The sequence below is a fragment of the Meleagris gallopavo genome, chromosome 6, assembly GCF_905368555.1.
Source record: "Meleagris gallopavo chromosome 6, MGAL_WU_HG_1.1, whole genome shotgun sequence".
Lineage (NCBI taxonomy): Eukaryota > Metazoa > Chordata > Aves > Galliformes > Phasianidae > Meleagris > Meleagris gallopavo.
In genome coordinates, this window is record NC_139409.1 from 8,607,064 (window position 1) to 8,628,814 (window position 21,751).

Here is a 21,751-nt window from a genome sequence, read left to right on the forward strand (position 1 = left end):
ATGCTACCTATGCATTTACAGTGGTTCCTGTAATAGCGAAACTTGCCTTAATTTAGGATTTCATTGAGTAAGAGGAAGTTGGATTAGGAAGAATGAAATCATGTGATTCCATTTGTATTGCAGCAAGACAAAAATAGATTTCTGACAGTGAGACACATTACCCTCCACACACCTTTGTGGCTCCAATGGTAATACATTTTATTACTGGCTGAGAGGTTCCTGCTCTGGAACAGCAATTGACTCTTCAGTCTGCTAAAGCAAGGTGTTTGTAAACTTGAGACCAGATAGCCTTGCTAGCAGAACATGTAAGATACTGTCATGTTTCTGTGTAGAGGGAGAAATTAATTTCTGAAAGAGGAAAAAGCAAGCTGTCGAAGAGAAGAGAACGTATTTCATAGGTGATTATTTCAAGAAAATATCGAATTATTCACTTTATCAGCAGGATTGGTTGGTCTTTTGAAAGTCAAACCGACTCTGAATGCAGTTATTTATCTCTGAATTTATAAAGTGATATTTCCAAAGATAACCAACAGCAGATAACAGCTTTATGTGAATATGACTTGTACAGCTGTAATACAGATTCCTAAATAAAGTTTTTTGCTGTGAATTACAGAGTTTTGTTAAAGTTATAATTGTTAAGTAAGTATATGTTGTTTTATAAAGAAAAGCAAAAAAAGTAATACTGAATTTAAATGATTTTACTTATTTGCAGGCTACTACAAGTCGCTTTATTTGTTAATTAATAGTAAGCTTCCATCAAGTATTGAGTATTCTGATGTTTCTCGAGTCCCTCTTGCAAAAATACTTCTGGAGAATGTTCTGAAACCATTGCACTTTACATATAGCTCCTGTCCAGAAGCTGCAAGGTAAATAAAAATATTAGATACTTGTGTACTTGATTATTGTCAGAGCTTCACAGTTTATTGTTGTTTAACATCCAACTGTTTTTTCAGTGCAGTTCAATTTATATGCAGTAGTAATGATTTATTGAAGGAGCATCGGTGTGGAAAAACTTAGTTGAGTATAAAGATGTAGCCGAAGTCAGATGAAAAGAATTCTGCATTTAAGAATTTTGTGGCAGGTTTATGAGAGGGGAAATAACTAAGTCATAGCTTGCTAGGAGAATGAGTCAGGTGTGTGGAAAGACAGAAAAAAGCTGGAACTGACTCTGCTGCATGTGATAGTGTTTTGTGTTACAGTAAAAAGAAGAAAAAGAAATCAGAATTTTTTAGTTTATTTTTTATTTCACGATTAAAACAAATTTAACTTCAGAATAGTTTTCCATGAGTTTACTTTTAGTGTAAGGGGTAATGTTACGATTAATATAATCAGGGAAAAGACATTGTATAAGTACTATATTTTTGAAAAAATCTAATTCAGTTTACTGGCACAGAATTAATGCAGCATCACTTTGCTGTCTTCTTGGTGAATGTGTTCAAACTTGCAAAATTTGATATGTCATTGCATGGACGTACTTGTGAGAAGCATCACCTGTATTTTCCATCAAGACATTTTTTCTTCATTTTAGACAACAGATTTTTGCAGCCTTCACAGAGGAGTTTGTGGCAGCACCTTTCACAGATCAGATATTCCATTTCATCATTCCAGCGCTGGCTGATGTGCAGATCGTTTTCCCTTATGAATTCTTTCTGAATGCACTATTATTAGCAGAGAATGGATGTTCAAGAAAAAGTGATCGAGCTCCATGGCTTTTTTACTTCGTGTTAACAGTTGGAGAAACGTATTTGGGTGAGAAAGCTATATGACCTGTTCATTGCTTTTTCATATTTGAGTTAGTATTTCATGTGTTTCCATAACCTAGTTTGTTGCCTAGCAGTTTGTGGATACAAGTATTAGAGATCTGTGTTTTTTAGCTATTTTTTCCCCCTTTAGGAAGAAAATGCACTTAATTGGGAGGGTTTGGCATAATGTGATTTTTTGTTAGATATTTCCAGTAAAATATAGTGAAGAACTGCCTAACTAAAGATCTTTTATTTCAATGTATTTGTTACAGGATCACTTTCAGAAGAAGGACTGCTTGTGTATTTGAGAGTACTCCAGGCTTTTCTCTCTCAGCTGCCTGTATCTAGTGCTGGTACAAATTGTCAAGATGCAAACAGCGATTCTGAAGATGAGGATGAAGAGATCAGTAAAATGACAACTACACCAGTAAGCATTATAGAATTTCTTTAAATAAGTTTGATTTACAGTATTGGCAAATATAGGAAAAACCGTGATCACTCTAAGTCCAGTATTTTTCTAGATATTGTCATAGCAGGAGCCTGTTTACTTCTTACAAGTAGATGGCTGCTCATTGCAAACAAATAGGACTGATTGTTTAAGAAAAAGAAAAGCATAAATAAAGCTCTTAGTATAATAGCATAGTTCAGGTAGTGTGATTTCTGGATAACAACTTTCTTCTTTTAACAAAAATAAAATTGAACTTCTCTGCTTTAAATTTACAGGGACCAGTATTCTCCTCATTTCTTAAGGTCATGGTAACACTGGGATAGGCTGAAAATGCTGATCTGATCTTTGAATTTTTTTTTCCTCATTGAAATATTCTACATTCAAGTACAGCCTTTACTCTGTTGAATTAGCTCCATTTTTAAATATATACATTATCTTCAAATCCTTCAGGGTGGAACACTTAGTTTCTGCAGTAATATATAGAGAGTAGTGTAAAAATGACTTTTCACTAGAGTTTAAGCATGTTGTAAAACTTTGACTAATGAATTGAACCCATGGTAACTTTGACCTCCTAACACTCAGACCAAGATTTTGAACACCCACAGCTGGAGGGATGTAAATTCAACAGTTTCTTAATGACCTTTATATGATCTCTCAAAATACGTACTGCTACTCAGGAAACTTATGCAGTGTGCAGTCTTCTCTTGTGCAATGTGTGAGATTACACCAAACTTACTGTTCATTAAAGCAAAACAAATTGGAGCGGGGGGAACCCAAACAACTGTGTGAGTGATTTTTGTCTCCCACGCTGAGCTGGGATTTTTAGATGTAGTGTGTTACTGTTACGCAAAAATCTTTATCAGTGTAGTGTGAATAAACTGCCTTTTTACCCAGTAAGTAATATATTGTCCAAAGTACAAAATAATTGCCATTTTTTAACCCCAAAAATTTAGAATTCAAATATTTAATTTGTGGGCCATGCATGCATTGCAGTATATCCTGTGAGATTCTGTTTCTGCTTTAGAGATACAGTGACGTTTAAGAGGTAATAGATTAAAAAAAAAAAAAAAACAAATTAACAGTGAAAAGAAATTTACAGTAATTTGTTAATTAGAGAAGATCTCTGAGGAAACCTTATTACATAATATGATTTGTTGCAGTTCGTTTTTCTGGTGTTTCTCCTGTGCTTTTTTTAATGTATTCTGTATTTCCAAGCATACCTATCTTACTTAAAAGAGAAAAAAAACAACAAGGGTATAAATTGGAACTTTTATCCTCCAGCAAGCCAAGGTGTTTTCTGCTTTCTTGAGGACCAGATAGAAAGAGGAAATAAATAAAAGAGAATTTTGAGCTCTGCTCTGTTCTGTGCCAACAAAAATGATTCCTCATTGTGTACTTCTTCCACTAGCTGAACATGTATTAGGTACCCTGAAGTTTGTTGGTTAGTCCATGGGTGACGAATGTGAAAATATCATTTCTAAAAGAATGCACAGGAGGCATTCATTTCTGGACTTCATGCCCAGTGCTAACTGATTTCACTGGGAGAGAGATAAGTATTTGCATATTTTATGCCTGTAAATGATCTTACCTTATTGTATTCAAGTGTTGAAGAGCATTAAATATAATCTTTCCTACTGATTTAAGTGAGAAGATCGATAACTGTGATCCAGTACTTGCCTGCCTAGGGATTTAAATTGACTCTAAAGTGTGATGCTTTCAGGAATGCTCCTGGTGTATATAGATGTGCTCATGTTGTAATTATCATACTGGAAATATTTGTTCCAGTAAAATTCTCTTTTTAAAAAAAAAATAAAAAGATAAAAAAATACTTGATCATTAAAAGTAATTCAAGGGAATTTTTTCTTTGATATGTTTATAGGGTGATGGGAGAATATCAGTTCAGTACATTACTGAGGAGTGTCTAAAGAAACTGGATACAAAGCAGCAGACAAACACACTGTTGAATATGGTTTGGAGAGATTCAGCTAGCGAAGAGGTCTTTACCTTGATGGCATCAATCTGCCACACGCTAATGGTGCAACACCGAATGATGGTGCCAAAAGTCAGGCAAGTATAAATAATAGTGACATTGAACTGTAGTACATCTAAAATTCATTTAACTGAATAAGCTGTTTGGTGAAATACACTGTGTTTTAATTTTTTTCTTGAGATCTTTTATGATCAGCTGAAATAAAGAAGGATGTTCATTGCATGGACAATATGGACAAATCACTGAATCCAGAAGTGTAAGCCCATGCTTTGTTTAGTGAGTTGCATCACTGTATTGAGGGACTGTGGGATGGTGTTTGTGATCAGAAAATCACCCACAGATCGGTTGGCAGAGATTCTAGGGAAGTAATTTTTTTGTCCTCTTTCCCAGAGGCAGCATTTAATGTCATGCTTGCGGAAAACTGTCTTAACTTATTTTTAAAACTTAGAGTGATTTGGATTCCACAGTCTCACTACCCAGCTGAGTGCAGAAATCGGTTTGTTCTCTACCTCCTTTAACATACAGCCAGTTATCTCTCTTGCTACAAACTGAAACAATTCCAATCTATTGGAAAAAAATTGTTGTTGGGAAGGGCTTTGAAACCTGAAATGGAAGTAAAATACTCATCCAGTTGTGCAGTATTCTTTCACAGATTTTGCTACAAAATCTAAAGCAGGTGTCAGTGGCCAACTTTATTTTTTTTTTTTTACTGTTTTATCATCAGTCAAAAATCTGCAAGTATTGAAGTAATTGTGGTGCAAGTAGTTGTGAATAAGTATGTAGTTGCTAGCAATAAACTAAGTATTTAGGGAATGTTGTAAACATAATCAATTCAAACTGCATTGTAAACAATGATACAGAAAACTAATTTGGTGCTATCTTAGCTCAGTGGTGTTTATAGCTGTTAGAGGAAGTAAGATGTCAGTGAAACTGTGATTGCTCGATTAGGGTAATTAGTTCTTTGTAGACTAATTGCATTAGAACAGGATGTGAGACCTGGAGATCATAGCAGCAGTTGAATGAATTAGTATCCCCCTTTATTGTTGAAAGTAGTACATTGTCTTGGATAGTAATTACTGAGGTTAAATGCATCATTGCTTTGACTTGAGGTTTGCTGGTGAACTGTGGAAAGGATGCTTCATGAATAAAGAAATCCTGCACAAATGTAATTGTGTGAGTATGACATCTATTTCCTCTGAGAAGCCATATTAGGTTCCTTGCAATTATTTGTGATAACAAGGCAGTTAACATAAACTCGAAGCTGTGAAGGCTCTAGTCAACATCTTGAAATATGGAAATTGCTTTCCATTAAAACTTTTGTACAGCTCCAAAGTAGTTGAATTTACCAATTTTAGAAAAAACAGTGTTTTTAATTGGCAATACTTGTTGAATTATTTTCACAATCAAAATTAATTCACACAGGCATTTGATAAACAGAAGTCGGTGTTAACTAATTCCGACTCCTGAGTCAGTCATCACGGTGGGTTTACCACGCATAATTGTGTCAGTAGATGTCAATCTTTTGTCCTGTTCAGTGCTTTTCAGACCTGGTTTCCAAGTAGGTATTCTAAATAGTCTTTTTCAGAGTATTTTTCAAAGAACATTTGATGCTTGTTTTAAAGGTAATAAACCTTCTGCAGTTTCAAAATAATGTATTTTCTTCATTAATTTCCACATTGCTTTTGCCTGATTATTATTTTTTTAATTGCTGAAATTATTTTATCAAATTCAATGAGTATTTTGCAAGATGCTTAACCCTTTTGAAGTTAGACTTTATATGAGTAATATTTACTATAAAATGCTGCTAATTAAGCCATGTAGAAATAGTTTAGATAGCTTAGTTAAGAAAAAGTAATTTATTTGCAATGACTGAGAAATTTTTAAGCTCTTAGAATACATTAAATTTTTATTTTCTTTTTAAAAACACAGTGGATCAAAGGCTTTAAAAGATAGAAAAGGCTGATAGACCTTGCTTATTTAGCAGCATTTACAGCTGTAATAGAATAATGATGATTAGCAACTATAAATGCTGCAAATTTGTAGAGTGGAATACTAAATAAAAAGCTTAATAACTGAAAATAGCATAGTTTTCTTTCCAGTTCATAAACAGTTAAGATTGACACAGACTTTGGAAAAGAAGAAACAGCAAATCTGTGTTATTTTAAATAGTTTTGAGGATCTTTTCCTTCTTAAAAAAAAAAAAAAAAAAAAAAAATCAGTTTTACCATTAAAGCTGATTGCTTTTTCTGCTTGTGGCCCCTCAGTACACCTTGGTGATGTGATGTGGTGATGGTGATCTGCTCTGCTAGGAGCGTTACTGTCGCTGCATGAGCTTTGTAGTTTCTTTGCATTTGGATATAACAGTAGCCCAAAGTGTCTACTTCAGACCAGAAGGAGCAAGCCTTTCAAGTTCCATTCTGATACTCTGAGACAGTGGTGGATTTTGAGTTGCACTTTCAGTACTTTATTTTCCTCCTCACCCTTAATATTCTGCACGTTCAAGTTTATCCGTGAACACCTACTGTGTGTTTTGTTTTGTTTTGTTTTTTTCTTTTGCTTAAATGGTCCAGGATTGTATTAGTTGTATTAGGTACATGAAATTCTTACTGTGTTCTGGAAAGATGTGAGCAAATCCAATTAAAAAGGAACCCACAACACAAAAAACCCCACGAGTCAATATAGCCCTCGTTACCATTATGAAGAGATTTGCAAGACTTTTGCTCATTAAAGCTGTACTTCACTGACAAATTCCAATTCTGTAAAATATTTAGGGAGATAATTTATTAATTTAATTAATACATTAAATGAATACCATAAAGGTTATCAGTACAGTTTAATACCAAACAGCCATTGGTACATCAGTGGTTATCAGGTCTGGTTGGTGGTAATTGCTGGCTTGATTGAACTGCTCTGTATGTTGACACTGTTGTATTTACACAACACTGCTAATCTTACCCTGTGGGTGAGAATTAATTGGAAAACTGACTTAGGGTGTAATAGGAGCAGTCTGTACCATGTATGTGCTGAATGAAGATGCTGGAGCTGTATGTAAGGCTATTACAGCACTTCATTAGGGAACGTTCTTGTGTTTTTTTCTGTATATGAAGCTTTTACATTTTAACACTTCATCTTCTGTTTTTTTTGTTTTTTTTTTTTTGTCCAGTACAAAGAGACAGAAGCATAAAGCAGCTTACAGAGTGATGCAGTGCATGGCAAGACTGCTTTGCTGCTTTCCCTTCCCTGTGCCACCTTGCAGCTGTGCAGTGCCAGCCCCCTGCCCGGCTACAGTGACCTTTATCAGATGCATGAGCTCCTCTCGTCCTGTTGTATTCTCTTCATTAACTTAAATGGTCTCAGTGGGAAACTGGGCCCAATTTATGGCCTAGACTGAAAATCTTGCCTTTAACTAATTAACTTGTAGTGGTGCCTCAGCTAAATTAAGCTTAATGGGTCATTTAATCTGTCCCATTGCGCAGGAGGAATTTGATGCTTTTTTTTAAACCAGAGGTGCCCAAAAATACCTTTCTGGCAAGTAGACATAAATCACGTGGCCTTTGTGAACAATTAGATGCCTACAGAGAGAAACAAGGTTCTAAGTAAATGGCCATTATGTTGGTACTTTGGGGAGCGGATAATTTAATTTAGCGCGTGTAAAACAGATATTTCACAGAAAGTCGGGGAGTGAATTAACTCTGTCATAACCTGAGCTGACAGTCTTCATTTTGCTGCTTGAGAGGAGCTCATCGTTTCTGTTGGTTGAAAAATGGTTATTCTCCCAAACTGTAGTGATAAATCTGAGTATTAAAGCTTATGAGAAAAATCTATTAGTGAATCCATTATATAAAACCACATTCAATGATCTCATAATAGAGAATTGGTAATATATAGTAAGATTTCTCAAGAAAATTCAGTACAAGGAGATGGGAGGGGGTAAAAAATCAGAATTTAAGTTTTAGCTGCTTCATTTGTTTTTTGAGTAGTACAGATTATTGAAAATGAATTCCTGAGAGTGTTGAAGAGAAATGTTTTCTGATCTTTTTCATCTCAAGTGGTCATGTGTGGTTTTGAGTCTGTGTGGACAGTCAAGCTTTATATGAACTTTAACTCATCTACAGACTTTGCAGACTAAAGATACTTTATCTTCAGGTTCTGTAAACTGTATAATCATAGGATCACCAAGGTTGGAAAAGACCTTTAAGATCATCCAATCCAACCATCCACTCATCACCAATATTTCCCATTAAATCATCTCTAATTTTCTGCAATTTCTCTTCCATTGTTACTTTATGTTGTGTCAATCTCATGTAGTTTTATTTGGAAATGCTGATGTGTAGCACATGCACGTTTATTTCTTATCTGACCGAAGTCAGTGGAGTAAGTAGATTTTGACCTATTTAAATTCCATGTATTCATACCCTTTAAATTGTAAAAATTTTAGGGTTTTTTTCCAGGTTTTCTCATTTTGAAGTCAAAAATATTGAAGCTATTTAAAATTTACTTCTATTTATTTTTTTTAAGCACAGCTGATTTCTCCAGCCTTTGCAAAGATCTGACTCCTCAGGGGCATCCTTGCATTTTTATTGTTCGTTTTCCTAAAATTATTTCCTTTGACTTTGAAAGCAAAATTCTGTGTTTAGAGCAGGAAGGAAGGGGGTGGTTCTTTCTGACGTACCTGCAGCAATCTGTAATACTTCTTTTTAACAGACTGATGAATTCAGTCTTACATGTTTAGTTTCTAGTTATGTATTTATTTTCTGGTAACTGTGAGAGCATTAGAATTGATGAATTCTTCATTTCATATTTAACAAGTATTTTATACTGACAAAAGGAGCTGTATGATAGTATCTTCTACCAACTGTACATGGTGTATTTAACCTGATTTTCAGGAAAGGGAATCACAAAAGTTGAATACATGCAGTGTTTCTGGAATTGGGCCATAAAATGTGGCAGCTGCTACACTTGGCTGCCTGGACCGCCAGTATGGAATAAAAATGGGTAAAACTCAGACAAAGGTTATTATAATAAGCTCTTAAGGTTTGTCCTTTTTTCCCTTAATTATTGCTGAATGTTGCTAGAATGAAAAAATGAAATACATTATTACGGGTTCAGTGTCCATAATGTTTGTTCATTTCTGCTAAGCCTATTAGATAATTTCCAGGGATGATTGTCAAATTAACAAGTTTTTACTTGGAAGCCCTCTGAGACTTCATGGCACTCTGCCAAATTGCTTTTTCTTTCCATAAGAGGCTGAAAACTGAAGGTCAGTAAAGAGATTTCTCATGTAAGCAACCAAGACATCTGAGCTATCATTCAGATATTTAAATGTTAAAATATATATCCTTATTTTCCTAAATTATCTTGATATAATAAACCCTTTCTTACACAATGCGTGACTTCTACCCAGTTGTCCAAATAATGTGAATCTAGAAGAAAATAAAATTCCCACAGATCAAATTCAGGTTAATTTAAAAAAAAAGAAGAAAAAAAAAATCTGTGTACTTGCAATAGAGGTTAATTTTACAGTTAAAGCATATGTTTAACTAACTTCAGCTCCAGTAGTTTAAAATTTGACTCAAGTTCAGTAGTGTTCATCATCATACAACTTCTGTGTTGTGAGGCTTCCAATTATATAATTGCAATTTTAATTTAAAAATATTATAAAATGCAATTTTATAATATTGCATATATTACGAGGATTTAAAGTGTGCAATTCTTGTAACAAAGGGGATGATATATCAGCAAAAATGCATTGCAGACTTTCTTCCTTGTGACTTTCTTCCTTGTCTTTCATTTCTTCTTCTTTGTGTCCCTGTTCTGTGCCAGACTCACAATCCTTTGTGGGTGCACCCACCCTTGGATGGGTGCATGGCAAGTGAGAGCCTGAAGAAGAGACTTGGGTGCATGAGAGAAGGCTGTGCTTTAGAGAAGGCAGCAATAAAAAAGCAGCCAGTAAGCTAGGACCCAGTGGCGTGTGACACTATGCAGTATTTGTGTGTGGGTGTGCTAGGGATTTTGTTTTCCTGTCTTGAAATGAATTGTTGCTTAGAAGCTTTTCAAATGTTCTTAAGTGTTTACTGAATATTTTACTTTTTTCCTTAATTGTGTGCCTCCTTTCGTTTTGCCATCTGGCAAATTTTAATTTATCCATGTGGTCTGTAAAAAAAAAAAAAAAAAAAAAAAAAAAAAAACCAAACAAACAAAAGAAAAAAAAACAAACAAAAAAAACACCTGGTTTCTCAGACAGCCCTTCTTGTTTGTCCTCCCTGCTCCATCTCCCAGCTTTCTACCTCCTGTGCTCCTGTGTGTACAGTCATGAGAAATTGCAGTGCTCTGAGACCATTGACATCTAAGAGGCAATGTGGACCTGAGTGTCTGTTTTACCATCTTTACTAATACTGATTGAGATACCTTGGAGAGTAGCTCACTGAATATAGTTCTTCAATATCAGTAAAATGATAGCTTAGTCAAGTCCTGATTTGTTTTTTTTTTTTTTTTTTGTTCAACTTCTAGAATGTGTGAATTGTTTCAAATTATGTTTGTTACCCGTCTTTTTTTTTTTTTCCTGCAGAGGAGAGGAATAGACTACTTTCAGTATCAGGAACTCTTTATTTTTCACTTTTATGAAAAGCTTATCAACCCATATCATGTCTGAATTGGTATGGTGAGGTCAGTCCTGTGTGTAACTGATTTGTAGACAATTATTTTTATATGGGTGGAACTACTGTTGCTACTAGTATCAATTTTAAGGTATTACAATCTACTTGCAGTGAAAAAATTCTGTTTATTAGTGTCAGATAAATCACATAAGTGACCTCTCTGTGTTTATGTGATTGATTACATTAAATTTTAAAAAATCTCAGAAATATTAAATAAGTATTAATGTGTGTTTTATTTTGTGGAATACTCCAAACATGAGTCTATATCACATGGTTTGTTGCTGAGTTAATGGGAACTGTATTAAATACAAGGATTTATATGCTTGTTCTAAAACTTTGGAGCATTCATCAGATGTGATTAGAATAAAAACTCCATCTTGGAAAAGTATACTTGAATTGTTTATGTTTGAGGAATGCTTGGCAGTAAAGTTCTGTACAAAGCATTGTGTTTTGTAACTATGCTGTATTGGCAGGCATGATTTATTTGAACTTCCTCTTTCAGGCTCCTTTATAGTTTAGCCTTTAATGCCAGATTCCTGAGGCATCTTTGGTATCTGATATCTTCAATGACTACACGAATGATTACAGGGTATGTATTCCACTATCTCTGAAGCTGAGTTTCTTTTAGAATAGAGTATATCTAGTTAAAAAGAGAACAAGGCAGGTTGTGGCATGATAGTGCTTGTGGACGATGATTGAAAACAAAACTAAGATTTGCTTTGTTCCTACTTCATTGACATTAGTTGTACTATGATTTCATAAAACTTGGGAATTCAACAGTTGTAAGAAAAAAAGGTGGTAAATCGTTATTAAAATAAGACAGCTGTCTTGTAGATTTTAGTGCTTACTAGCACTAATATAATAAATACTAAAGTTCCCAGTACTTCCTCCTAGGTATGTTGGTTTTATCTCATAAACTCTGACTAATCCAGAAACTGACTGTGCCAGAAGTGCATTCCCTGGGAACTGAGGCATTGAACCTGCAGATTTTCTGTATGCAAAGATGCATGTTACTTAACCTGTCTTTGCTTTGTTTTGGTTCTAAACTAGAAAGCACCTGCAGTCTGTGCTGACACCAGAGTTTGGTGTGTTTTGAGGCATTGAGAGAGTTTAGTGACAAGAACTTAGAACAACTTTATTTTGCAAGAATGGTACATAGTTATTAAACTGAGCCAGCAGTCCCTGTTTTGTTACAGGAAATGATATTTAATATTTTTACTGGAATGCTAAAGTTAATTTTTTTTTTTTCAAGTATTTAATTAACAGTGTCTTAATTTTGAATATTGTATTTTCAGGTCTATGGTACCACTTCTTCAAGTGATTTCAAGAGGTTCTCCAATGTCTTTAGAAGACTCTAGTCGAATTATCCCTCTCTTCTACCTATTTAGTTCTTTGTTTAGTCATTCACTTATTTCTATTCACGATAATGAATTCTTTGGTGATCCTATTGAAGGTGAGTTTGAATCATAATTGATAATAGTGCTTTACAAAGTAGGTTAGTGTAAGGCTGCTTAAAATGTTGAACTGTCAGACTTAGAGGACTAAATCCATACAATTCATTTGCTTCTGGGTGATCCTTTGTTAAGAAGCAGGAATATTAACCACCTTCTACTTTTCATAAAAGAATGGAGATTCACCACATGCTTCTAATATGGCAGTTCTAGAACAAATGTCCTGCTGCCATATCAATTTGTTGGGAACTGTTCAGCGTCTGGAATTTACAGCTTTAGGATTCCCTGGGCAATGATTTGCCGACATCTGTGGGGAAGGTTTTGCTGGGCTGACTTACTGATGGTCCCCTGAGCAATCAGCTGTCATCTGGTTCTTTCATGATGATTGCATTTAGGGAAAAAAAAAAAAGATGGTCTGCGCCATGGGAACCATAGCTTTACTGGGTCTATTATGCAAGTTTTTAATCATGGTAATTTGTAATGAACTGGTGAATAGAATGAAGATCTGGACTGAATCTGTAGTCTAATTCAAACTTTTAACATAGTTGCTGAAGAAAATAAAATAATATTGTAAACAGTTATGAGGTCATTACTTCTTGTAAACATGTTCTCATTCTCTTTTTGTGTGATGTTTTCAATTGATATCAGACTGAATGTGAATACTAGAGTTCCAATGAAATCAGTGTTTTTCTTAATAGCAAAAAAGAAAATATTGAAAGAAACTTAAACTTGTGGTTTGTTTAGTTGTAGGTCAAAGACAATCATCAATGATGCCTTTTACACTAGAAGAGCTTGTAATATTATCACGCTGCCTTCGAGATGCGTGCTTAGGAATCATAAAATTGGCTTATCCAGAAACAAAACCAGAGGTTCGTGAGGAATATATTGCAGCATTTAGAAGTGTTGGAGTAACAAAAAATACGGAGATGCAGCAGTGTATACAGACTGAACAGAAAAGGTGGATTCAGTTATTCAAGGTAAGTTCTGTCAGTTTTCTGAATAGCGTAAAATAACATTTTCAGACTTAGGCTGAATAAATGAGTCTGGGTACACTTTATTTTTGCTAGTTCTTTTTTTTTTTTTTTTTTTTACAGTTTTCAGAAATGTGGACTCAGGAAGATTGATTTTTGGACTATATGCTGAACTTTGAGTAATTTCAGATAACTCTATTTTTCACAAGTCTTAGTTTAATTTTCTTTCTTATCATGTTGATAAAACAAAAAAAAAAAGTTTCTGCATAGAATAGACGTTTTGTCTTGAAATCCTGTTCAGCAGGATACTTAATATGTGATTATAGCATTACATGGGTGTGCAATTCTAATGGGATTGTGTGGTGACTCGGGTACTTCAGTATTGGAGGCTTCACTACATTGGTGCTAGGCTTCACTGCTGGTTTGGTGTTTTACCAAAGTATGATGGTGTTACTCCTTTTGGGCTTGCTGGAATACTAACGAGATGGTGAACTTAGCTTAGCAAATCTAAACTAAATGTACGTCATTTCTGGCTATCTACCAGTATATTTCTGTTAGTGTTATTCATGTCATTCTAAGGCTTAAAAGAAGCTGAAAATGTTGGCAGGGAGAAAACCTAATATAACTGTAGCTGAAAAAAATGGAGTGCTTGACTTGTCACGAAAATTCTGCAGCAAACATATCTAGTCAGCTAAAATTGCTCATTAAAAAAGTGGGAGCAGAAGAAATGCATTTTCCAAATTGAATGGTAGATTTACAGTCCGTTTAATACTGGTGACCTCTCGCACACTAATGTTCAGTTCGAGTCATCAGCTGTCCCTTCAGGTCTTTTATCACTGCTTTTGTCAAGCTATCTATTTAATTGAAAGAAGTTAATTGAATGAAAATGATCAACTAAGCTTGTATTAATATTGCTAATGGAACTTTCTTCTTGGCCATGTTTGGAGAAAGATGTCATGCTAGACTTTAGGAAAGGCCCATTAAGGCTTGCACTTAACCTGATGGGCTAATTAAGGAATGCTTATTCATTCTACAAGTCTAAGATAGCCTCTATCCAGCCTATTCTGTCTGATTTTACAACACATTTCACTTATGAGCATAAGCATTAATAGCAGTGAGAGTAACTGATAATGTTTTGATTGCATTGAATACAGTCCTAATGCACCACTGAATCTGTAATTTGCACTGATTGATCTAATATATGTTTGCACGATTTAATTTAATTACTTGTCTTTAAATTGCCAAATAAACTTTCAATTTAAAGGTCACAAGTGAAAACCCCAGGATGTCTATTAGCGAGAACAGCGTATTAGGAGCATTTCTCTGTTAGCAGTTTATTACATGCCATCTTCTGTTTGTTCCCCTTACTTTGTCTTTTTTACTCTTTTGTTAGCTTATTAAATTTCCAGTGAATTTGATCGTGTTGTGCTTTCATGCAGCAAGTTGTAAAATTCCGAGTTACTCTGTCTTTGGCAGATGAGCATCAACTTGGTGTGCTGTTTATATTTTCAGGAGCCAGAGTTGTCTTCCATTAATTGATGTACCTGTGTAAATCTTGAGGGCATTGGCAAGACTGGTTTTACCCAGAAATGCAGATAATAACAGAGCTTTGCTTGCTTACTCCTTCAGAAATGTGTTAGAAATAAAAGCTCAGTACAATTGAAATTCACTCCATTAAGAAACATGAAATCTTTACTGAGGGCAACTTTGAAGTAGGTTCCTTACAGTGAGCTGGCAGCAATATCTTCTTCCAAAAAAAACCCCACCCTAAAACAAAACTGAAGTAGATTATAAATTTAAGGTGTTGAAGTATAAATTACTTTTCTTTTATTTACACTGTGTCAAATATGAGAGACTTGTCCTTTCTGAAACTTTTGCAAGGTGCTTACAAAGGCATATTGCTTCCTTATCATCCATTGCTTCCCTGACGTTCCTTTTAATTTCTCACACTGGTTTTACAAGTTTTCCATGTCTGCTATGAAATACATTCCAGCAGCAAGGCAATGGTAAACCTGAAAACAGTGACTGCTAACAGTAAAACATACTTATTGGCTGGCAAATTGGAAGTTTTTGGAAGGGTAGGCTTCACATGTGAAAATGTCTTTATTAAGCTGTATCACTCTTTTTTGGCTGGCTGTAATATGACGTGTAGTCAACTGCTACAGATTCTGTAGAAGAACATAATTTCACAGGGTTAATTCAGAGCAGTCTGCTACTCCTTAATAAAACTTGTTTTCATGTACTCAGAACTTAAGTTGCTCTTTCTCGTGAATTAGAATTTTGAGGGTTACTCACACCTGTGGCTTTATGGGAAAGAAAGCTTAATTATTGTTAATTGAAGGGAGTCTTTTCTTTCATTAAAATACATTTTAAATTTTACAAACAAGTCTCAAGTATAGACTGCTAGCATTCTCAGTAACCCATTTATTCTGTAGAAGGAATTCCCGTCTCAGCTAATTTGATTCAGCTTCCTTTAGGTCGTCTTTAACTGCTTGTAAAAACACTTTATTAGCATGGTCTTCACGTGGAAAATTTTCTGCCTTTTTTTTTTTTTTTTCCCCTTAAGTATAGTGGTAATGGGACCACAGAGCTTCAGTGACTCATCTCACCTGCACTGGATTTTATAAGGGCAAGGTGATGAAAATTCCTGTGTAATCAGACAGTTCCCTTAATAGCATTCTTTTGTTCTTTTATTCAACAGGAGCTGGATCTTTAAAGGTCTTTTGTATAGTATCTAGACACTGATTCCTTTAGAAGGCCCATTAAACTCTGTGTTGCTCTTTGACACCTGCCTTTTAATGCTGTCTTTTAGGAAGATTACTTCAGAAAAGCTGTGTGTTTTTCTTCCTTTCTCAAGTGCTGTAGTTCTAAGTTTCAAAACAGGTGTGTGTTTATCGCAGCAGCAGTAACTTCTTTGAGGCTACTAAGTTTAAATTGTATCGATTCCTCTTAATTTTATGTAGTGTTGGTTAAAGTTGATTCTGTCTTGCACGTATATTGAACCTACTTTGAAGGGGAGAAGGCATACAAGCAAGTATGCCAGTGCTTGTGATGGAGTAGATGTTACTTTGATACTTTTCCTTCTGTTCTGGATTGGAGAAAACTGCCAAGAGAAATAGTAAAATTGTAGAGACGCTCCAGTGACCATGACAAACATTTTTCCCAGCCCCACAATTTTTTATGCAGCTGTGCATAAACTAATTTTCTGTTGTTTTCTCATTTACAAATTTACCTTTCGTGATTTGAGCTCTTTGTGAATTAAAAAGTGAATTAAACATAGTGGTTTAAACTAATGTGCCATGCCTTGTGGTTGAGTGGCATAGGGGTGTAACATCATCATGCACTGTAATTCAAACTGATAAGCAAAAATCTTTTAAGCCACTTTACCAGATGGCTTCCAGGAGAATGCTTGTACTTTTTCCTGGGCTTACTGACTTAACGTGCTGAAGGGCTTTTACTTAACACATTTTAGTTTGTAAATAACATTATGATACATACGTACATATGAAATGGAAATTGCAACCCACCACCCTGTATATTTTCAAGACTGTAGGTGCTTCTTATCCTGACCACTAGCATAATATTGACTATGATTTTTTTTTTTTTAAGTTGTCCATTTGTAGTTTGCTCTTTCTCATGAGCATGTTTACTTTATGAATCTGTTAAATCGGATCTCTTAAGAAACTTAGAGTTAGCTAAAAATAGATAGAAATAACTGAGCTGGTCACACTAGGAGCTGTTTTAATAGAGACAGGGTCTTTGAGGGTATAGTTTATTCGATAAGTGATAGATACTTTAAGATAACTTTTTTTTCTAGCTAGCTCTGACCACAATAAAAGGAGCCCACAGTCTCCTTTTTTCAGATGTAGAGCATTTAAAAATACCAGCATTTGTTTTTCCACATGGATAATCACTTCAGTGAGGTGGTATAATTGGCAGATGCTTATGACTTCTCTGAGCACCTTTAGCTGAAAATGCTTTAGTTAGTGCAGCAACTAGAACTAGTCACATCTTTCATGTACTTGAGAAATGTAACTTTTGGTGCCTCTTTAATGCTTTTGCCCTCCCCTTCTGTACTTTTCAAAACTGATGTTGACTTCTGTAGAGTTTGGCCATTAAGGTGCGCATCACGTGATCTGCTGGCTAGTTAAGTTCATTAACTATAGGCAGACATACCCACTGTAATTGATTGATCCCTAAGATTTGTCTAGTGTGTGGGATGTGGCCTTTGCTATCTTGAGATGGAAAGCAAAAGTTCCATTCTTTTGTGGATCATTTTCATTGAAAAATGATGCGTGGAAGCTTGAGAGACTTTCTTGCGGACAGAGAATTTACACATCTGCCAGATTGTTCAGAATCTTGGATTTGGAATGTGATGTAATAAAGAGTAGGCATATATCTGTCTCAAACGTGCATCTATTCATACGCTTAAGTTTTTGAAAGCCTATATATGTAAGTGGGGAAAAAAATGTACTTATATAAAACAGAGTTAAATGACCCAGTTAAGTATTATTTCTGTAAAGAAGTAATTCAGTGCTGGTAATGATTTGATTAGGCTTTGCTGAACTGGCATTTAACTTCATAGGTGTGAAGTTCTAGGGATTACTAAGTCCTAGCTCTTAAAATTTGAAATGAGACTTTAATAAGGTAGGTTTTTTTGGATTACGTACTAGTGAACCACAGTTACTCATGTTCTAAGGTATTTAAGTGTAAAAGTAGGCTTTGGTAAGTTAGAATAAGTACTGATTTCATGCATTACTAATTTTTTCTCAAGTTTTAGTGTGAAACTTCTAGAATTTCACTCACAGTACTAAATGTATATTGAATGTATGTATTTCTAACACCTAGGTCATCACAAACTTGGTGAAAATGCTGAAAGCAAGAGATACAAGGAGAAATTTCTGTCCACCAAATCATTGGCTCTCAGAGCAAGAAAACATTAAAGCAGATAAGGTAAGTGTAATTGTATTCTTTTTCCACAGAGCATTACTGGTGATGAAGTTTAATTTTTGATTCCAAGCAATATCAGCAGTGTTGATATATTGCAGTTTTAATGTTGTTTAAAATGTGTAGTAACACTGCTTATCTCTGTAGTATAGAAGTCTTGCATCTGTTAAGAAGCTTCTATGTTATATCGCTTTACCAGGTCAAAAAGTAGGACCTGCACTACAGTGCATTATTGTAATTAAGCTCTATTTACAACAACAAGTTGTTTGCAGTTAATTTTCGTATTATTTTAAGTTCTTAAAATAAAAATACAGTAGTTGTTCTCTAGTGGAATCATACCTCAAAATTTACTTCCAAAGTAGCGTAAAACTCAGTTGGGTTTTCTGTGCTTATCTCACCTAGAGCTCACTTTTTTCCTAAAAGCCTTTGAACAGAATGGGGTTGCTTGAACTTGTGTATGTATGCATGCAAACAAAAATGCTGTTATGAATGTGCATGTACCTCCTTTAAATCACTGAAAACTTGGATCCTAAGCCAGTCGTATCTGCGGCAAACTACTGTGCAGTGCTAGATGTTCTAACAGTTGGAGGTGTTGCATGGCAATGAAAAGCAATAAATTCTTCCATTTATTTTTGATTATTGCTTGTTTGCTTACCTTGTTTGAGATTTCCATTTCTCTGTGTGACAGTTCTTCAGAGTTGGTAGGAAATAATGCCCACACACCTTAAAGAAAGTAGTAGTCTTAAACAGTAGTGTTATCTTGATTCTCAATTCAAAGTAAGAGAATTTATTTTACATCTCAGAATTCAAACTCTACTTCTATAGGATCTCAAATATAAATGTTAATCTTACCAGGTTACACAGCTCTATGTGCCATCTGCTAGACATGTATGGAGAGTCAGAAGAATGGGAAGAATAGGACCATTGCAGTCTACTTTGGATGGTAAGATACAATCTATGCAACTGTTGCTTTACTAAAGGCAAAACAAGCTTGGCTAATGTGAAGAAAACTTACCTTTTGCAGAGTTGAGCTGAACATATTGTATAAAGTTTTAATATTAACGGAAGGCAGAGCAGTCATTTATAATCTTGAGTGTGTTTTCTATGTCTTTGGAATATTTATTGTGTAACAGCTTCCCCAAGCTTCTGCTGGTTTTGCTGGCATTGATGAGGTGTAATGGTAACAAGTGCTAAGTGTTAAAAAAGTGTGAATATGTATAAAAGGCAGTTGCAGAAGATAGAAAATATGTACATTTGTGTAATATACAAAATAATAAAGTTTTATTTTTACTATATATGTATTTAATATAACAAATTTTTGGTATCATGATAAGTATTAATTACAATTAGTAAATATTGTCTCTGATTGGACTTTTTTCTTTGAAGCATTCAAAATAAGTAAACTTTATGGAACTTCTAAAGAAGCATTTGGGAATTGGGCTAACTTAGCTATCAGGGAAAACTTGCACTAGTGCACTTTTTAAACATTGACAGTCTATTTCTGCTTTTCAGACCTTTCTATCTTCACTGTTTTAGAGTTTTACCTTGCTATGTTGTAGTTAAATCACAAATACTTGGGAAGATCTTAGTAATGAATTAAAAATGGAACCTTTTGGAAGCAAAACGATTTGTCTTTGAGAGTCCATACACTCCTTGAAAATGACGTCATTTGCCAGTATCTTAGCCAGATACAGCAGATCATTTAAAGAACACCATAGCCTTAAGGCTACCATAGAGCTCTGCGGAACGAAGTGATTTGTCCAAGTTTGAAACCTAAGGACTTACTTTTGATGACAAATTTTGTTTGAATAGTTACAGTAAGGTTAATCTAGTTATTAGGTAGTAACTAGTTGGTCTAGTGTAAGTACTCTTGGGAATTCTGAATCAAACTTTTGTTCAGTTTAGTTTCTCCTTTTGGAAATGATCAGTTGTCAGCAGTGGATAGTAGGAAGTCTTAAAAACAAGTGCTTAGCAAAAATTGCTGAAAATCTGTATGGTTTTTAAGCATTGCCACGCTGTCTCAGCATCTTTCAAATGCAACTTTCTCCTGTTAGAGCTGTTCCATGTGTGTTACTCCCAGGTTCTCATCCACCTCCTAGCTTGCTAGCCTCCTATTAGTCTCCTTCCCCCTCAGACTTGCAACACTTTGAGCTCACTTCTTTCTTTCCCTTCCCATAACTGCATCAGTGCCCTTTGTTTCATGAGTGAGCTTGATTTGGGTGACAAACACGTAAGCTGATGTACTGGGCTGATAACAACTGAGATCTCCTTGGTTTTTTGTAGTCTGGTCACTAAGGGAATTTCTGTTCTCAAGCCAGTTGCAATTTTTTGTAAAACTTGAGTATTTTTGAATCCTGTTTCTCTGAATTTAAAATTCATCTGTTTAGTTCAAAGATGTATTGAAGGGAACTGTTGATATAAACATTGTTTTGATAAGAAAGCAGACTAAAAACAGTGCAGACACCTGCTTGTTTTCACACATTCATGTTAAGTGTGTGTGTGACTTGTGCAAGCCCTCTTGACTCCATATGGGACAGAGCCAATTAGCATGAAAGTACCGCTGCATCGCATATGGCTGTGTTTATTTGCACTTTTTCATTTGCCTAAATGGCAGACTCGTGAGTTCTAAATGCCCTCTGTATTGATGACTCTGTCTCATATTTCTCTTTCAAGAAAGAAGCCGTGATGGAGAAATGCAGATAAAATTGACTAATTGACTGGAATAATTGAACCGTCAAAATCGTGTAGTAGTTTACCTTTGCTGTACATGCACTTTTTGTTTAAAATGCTTTTAACCCTTAGCTTAATAGACAGCATACACTGACTTTTAATTAAGAAACTGAGAGTAATCACAGATAAGTATTTTATCAGAAATTCCAAAGGCTTGCAGAGTTCCTTCCCCAAATGAGTATTCATCAGGTATAGTAGTGCATTGGGTTATGTCCTGTTAACTTAGTGCTTATGATATCCCTTCTTAAAGTGCTTTAAGGAGTAAAAATGGCACCAGAATCAAACAACCAAGCCTCCCCCAAGCAAAAAAGCCTGACAAAACAAAAAACAAACTCCTCTACAAAATGTCTCATCAGTAAACATTGCCATGATGCCCTGTTGTAGAAGGGCAGTATTTCTGTAGTAACTAAGATTTCATGTCATAACTGTAGCCTTGCTATTAGGAGAGAAAATCTAGAGAAACAAATGTTATTTTTCTGTTGATTTCTTTAGATTTGGTTTAATTCTTATATTTTAATGTGTAAAAGAATTTGTTTGAAGTGGATGTTGTAGTTGAAAGCACTTTAAACTTTTTGGTTACTGGGATGGGAATATTGTGTATTCCTGTGATTAAAATCATAATTACGTACTTCTTGTCTTCTCTGATATGCTTTTTCTTAATTAAAAAGTTAAAAAGTCAGTGATGCAACAACTTTTCTTCTGAAGAAACTTAAATATGAATACATTTATATATATTTTGTTCTCAGACTGCTTTTTATTTCTGATTGCCTAACATGTAATGAAAGGTAAGGCTTTGTGTTCATAAACCAATTATTT

The 21,751-nt window shown here is 34.8% G+C and overlaps 1 protein-coding gene across 1 annotated transcript in view; it reads left to right on the top strand.

Moving 5' to 3' along the window:
• The window catches only part of UBE3C (ubiquitin protein ligase E3C), a 66,001-nt gene that overhangs the window by 15,479 nt on the left and 28,771 nt on the right, over positions 1-21,751 (top strand). Inside the window, exons 7-15 of the mRNA XM_010712393.2 lie at positions 713-866; positions 1,529-1,749; positions 2,015-2,169; positions 4,070-4,257; positions 11,339-11,425; positions 12,132-12,289; positions 13,032-13,264; positions 18,107-18,211; positions 19,061-19,148. Coding sequence (XP_010710695.1) covers positions 713-866; positions 1,529-1,749; positions 2,015-2,169; positions 4,070-4,257; positions 11,339-11,425; positions 12,132-12,289; positions 13,032-13,264; positions 18,107-18,211; positions 19,061-19,148 — 1,389 coding nt within the window. The remainder of the gene's footprint in view (positions 1-712; positions 867-1,528; positions 1,750-2,014; positions 2,170-4,069; positions 4,258-11,338; positions 11,426-12,131; positions 12,290-13,031; positions 13,265-18,106; positions 18,212-19,060; positions 19,149-21,751) is intronic.